The sequence below is a fragment of the Charadrius vociferus genome, unplaced genomic scaffold, assembly GCF_000708025.1.
Source record: "Charadrius vociferus isolate BGI_N301 unplaced genomic scaffold, ASM70802v2 scaffold616, whole genome shotgun sequence".
Lineage (NCBI taxonomy): Eukaryota > Metazoa > Chordata > Aves > Charadriiformes > Charadriidae > Charadrius > Charadrius vociferus.
Genome location: NW_009648690.1, coordinates 160,797 through 163,518, shown reverse-complemented (window position 1 = coordinate 163,518; position 2,722 = coordinate 160,797). Strand labels below are relative to the sequence as shown.

The 2,722-nt window shown below is 61.8% G+C and overlaps 1 protein-coding gene across 1 annotated transcript in view; it reads right to left on the bottom strand.

Moving 5' to 3' along the window:
- The window catches only part of SDK2 (sidekick cell adhesion molecule 2), a 149,715-nt gene that overhangs the window by 27,345 nt on the left and 119,648 nt on the right, over nucleotides 1-2,722 (bottom strand). Inside the window, 6 exon segments of the mRNA XM_009886542.1 lie at nucleotides 78-216; nucleotides 306-497; nucleotides 811-909; nucleotides 1,159-1,354; nucleotides 2,046-2,161; nucleotides 2,438-2,619. Of these exon segments, the coding sequence (XP_009884844.1) occupies nucleotides 78-216; nucleotides 306-497; nucleotides 811-909; nucleotides 1,159-1,354; nucleotides 2,046-2,161; nucleotides 2,438-2,619 (924 nt within the window).

Sequence of the window (2,722 nt, the reverse complement as noted above, 5' to 3'; positions counted from 1 at the left end):
CCTCACCGCTCTGACCCGCCTGCGGGATGGGAGTGGGGTGAGCTGCCCCCCAGCACCCCCTCACCTCCCCCCCACACCCTGAGCCACCCCATACCTGTGCTTCCACCTGCCAGCGGGAGATGGAGGTTTTGCCGTCGTAGCCCGGGCGAAACTGGAGGGTGACGGAGCGGGGTCCGATGTTGGAGATGCCCAGGTTGGTGGGGGCACCAGGGAGCTCTGCGGGGAGAGGGCAAGGTGGGTGGCATCGCCTGCTCACCCCCAGCACCGCCGGCAGCCCGTTGGCATCCCCGTGCCGCCGCGCTCACCTGGCGGCACCCCCGAGGAGATGGTGGAGGAGGAGACCTGGCCCTGCCTCTTGGAGGTCATGGCAGCCACCTCGATGGTGTAGGTGGTGAGGGCGGTGAGGCCGGTGGCGGGGGACTCCAGGGTTACATTGGGAAGGTAATGCGTCACCCGCGTGTTGGTGCGGTTGTACTCCTCCCAGGAGATCCGGTAGCCTGAAACGCACCCCGTGCCGTCAGCCCTCCTCATCGCCCACCCCGAGGAGCTGCCTGGGGCCAGGGGAGGTGCTGCAGGGTGGGAAGGGGACCGGGAGGAGATGCTGTGGGGTGGGAGATTGCTGTGGGGCGGGAAGGGGACCAGGAGGAGATGCTGTGGGGTGGGAGATTGCTGTGGGGTGGGAAGGGGATCATGAGGAGATGCTGTGGGGTAGGAAACAGACTGGGAGGAGATGCTGTGGGGTGGGAGATGCTGTGGGGTGGGAGAAAGGGGGCCGACGCGGGAGCCGGGTACCCACCGGTGCTCCCTTACCCGTCAGGATGCCATTCTTCTCCACCGGCTCCTGCCAGCTGACCTTCAGGGACGTGTCCAGGATGTCACTGAAGCTGAGATGTCCCACGGGGCCCGGCACTGCCCAAAGACGCCCAAGCTCAGCACGCAGCTCCGCACCCAAGGGCAGGAGCCCCCAGCACCCAAGGAACGAGCGTGGAGGGGACTCCCCTTGGATGGGGCTTCCCGGGGCGTGACGGCACCCCCATTCCACGTCCCCACCGGCAGCACCAGTGGGACCAAGTCCCCCATCTGGGGGCTGCTCCCACCCTCCCCGGGAGCCGCATGTGGGCAGGGTCCGTCCCGCGGGAACGCAGAGCCTCCCCGTACCGTCCTCGTGGGTGCGCACCAGCTGGGGGGGGCTGCGCGGGCCGTCCCCCGGCGTGGTGAAGCACAGCACCGAGGTGAAGTACTCGGCGAATTTCCGCAGTCCCGCCACGTAGCCCACGTGGACGCTGTCCTGGAAGTTGGGTCGCACCGTCACCACCGTCGCCTCCTCCTCGTGCTCCGGCTCCCAGGCGATGAGCTGCGGGAAGAAGGAGCTGGGACACCGACGCCAGGCACCCGCGTCCCCACTGTGCACATCGGTACCGCAAAACCCATCCCCTGGGCACCTCCAGCCTCCTCGTATTTATTTGGAGTTGATTAAATATCAATTAACGGTGCAGGGAACACTTGATGCCTTTAACAGCGCCTGTTTACCCGTACGAGCCGATACGGAGCGCGCGCTTTGTGATTAACTCCCATTGATAACGGCGCGTAATCACCCGCTCGCCTGCGTTTAGGAGGGATGTTTGGGCATTTAATTGGTATTGTGCAAGATAGCCTATAGCAACTTAATTAAATACTAATTAGGCCCTAAAAATACTAATCAAAAATACTAAGTGGCATTTAATAAGAATGTTAAATATCCTACTTGCTCCGGTTATCTCATTCAGCGGCAATTAAATTCCTGAACTTCTTTTGAGTGGATTAAGAAACAAGTTTAATGTTTTAATTCAATGTAATTAATGTAAATTTGAATTAATTGCAATTTGGAATTAATTACAGAGCATGGGAGACTCTGAGCCCACGCAAGTGTTAAATCTCGGTAAATATTGTTTTAACAGTCAGGTCGGAACCAATTGAAATCTGGGGTTTTGGCGAGGAGGAGTCGAGGCAGTTTGTGAAGGTCAGACGAGGAGTTTTTGGGGAGACCCGTGGGAATCGCCCCTCACCTTGTACCCCTGGTTGATGCCGTTGATGAACTGGGGGCTGGGGGGGTTCCAGCTGAAGCGGATGGTGGTGGAGTTGGTGGCCTCGGTCTGCACGTTCCCCGGGGGCACGGTGGGGACTGCCGGGATGAGAGTACAGCTCACAGCGGCTCCAGCTCCGCGAGGTCCCCTCCACCGGCTGGGTGCCAGCCCCCCTGGGACCCTGGGCACCCAGGATGGTGCCCCTGGCTGGGCCAGCCCTGCCTGGCTCTGCAGCCCCCGGGCACCGCTCCCCAGTACGTCCCGGTCCCCCTGAACCCCCCCCTCCTGCCACCCGTCCCCATCACCCCCGTGACAGCCCATCACTCGGGGGATGAACACCAAGCCCCTGCCCGTTCCTGCCCGTCCTTGCCTACCTCCCTGCAGCGTCCACTCGGTCACCTTCATGCTGTACACCCCCAGGCCAGCACTGTTGTACGCCGCCACCTCGATCTCGTAATTGGTCCAGATGATGAGGTCCTCCAGGAGCAGGTTGTTGACGTCGGCGTTGGTGATGTTCTTGAACTGGTAGCCCACAGGCAGACCGGCCAGGCAGTACCTGGGGACCAGTGGCCATCAGAGCTGCCTGGGACGCCGGGAATGGGACACCCGCGCTCCCCCACCTGCGGCTACCGGATGATGTAGCCCTTGAGGAACACGTT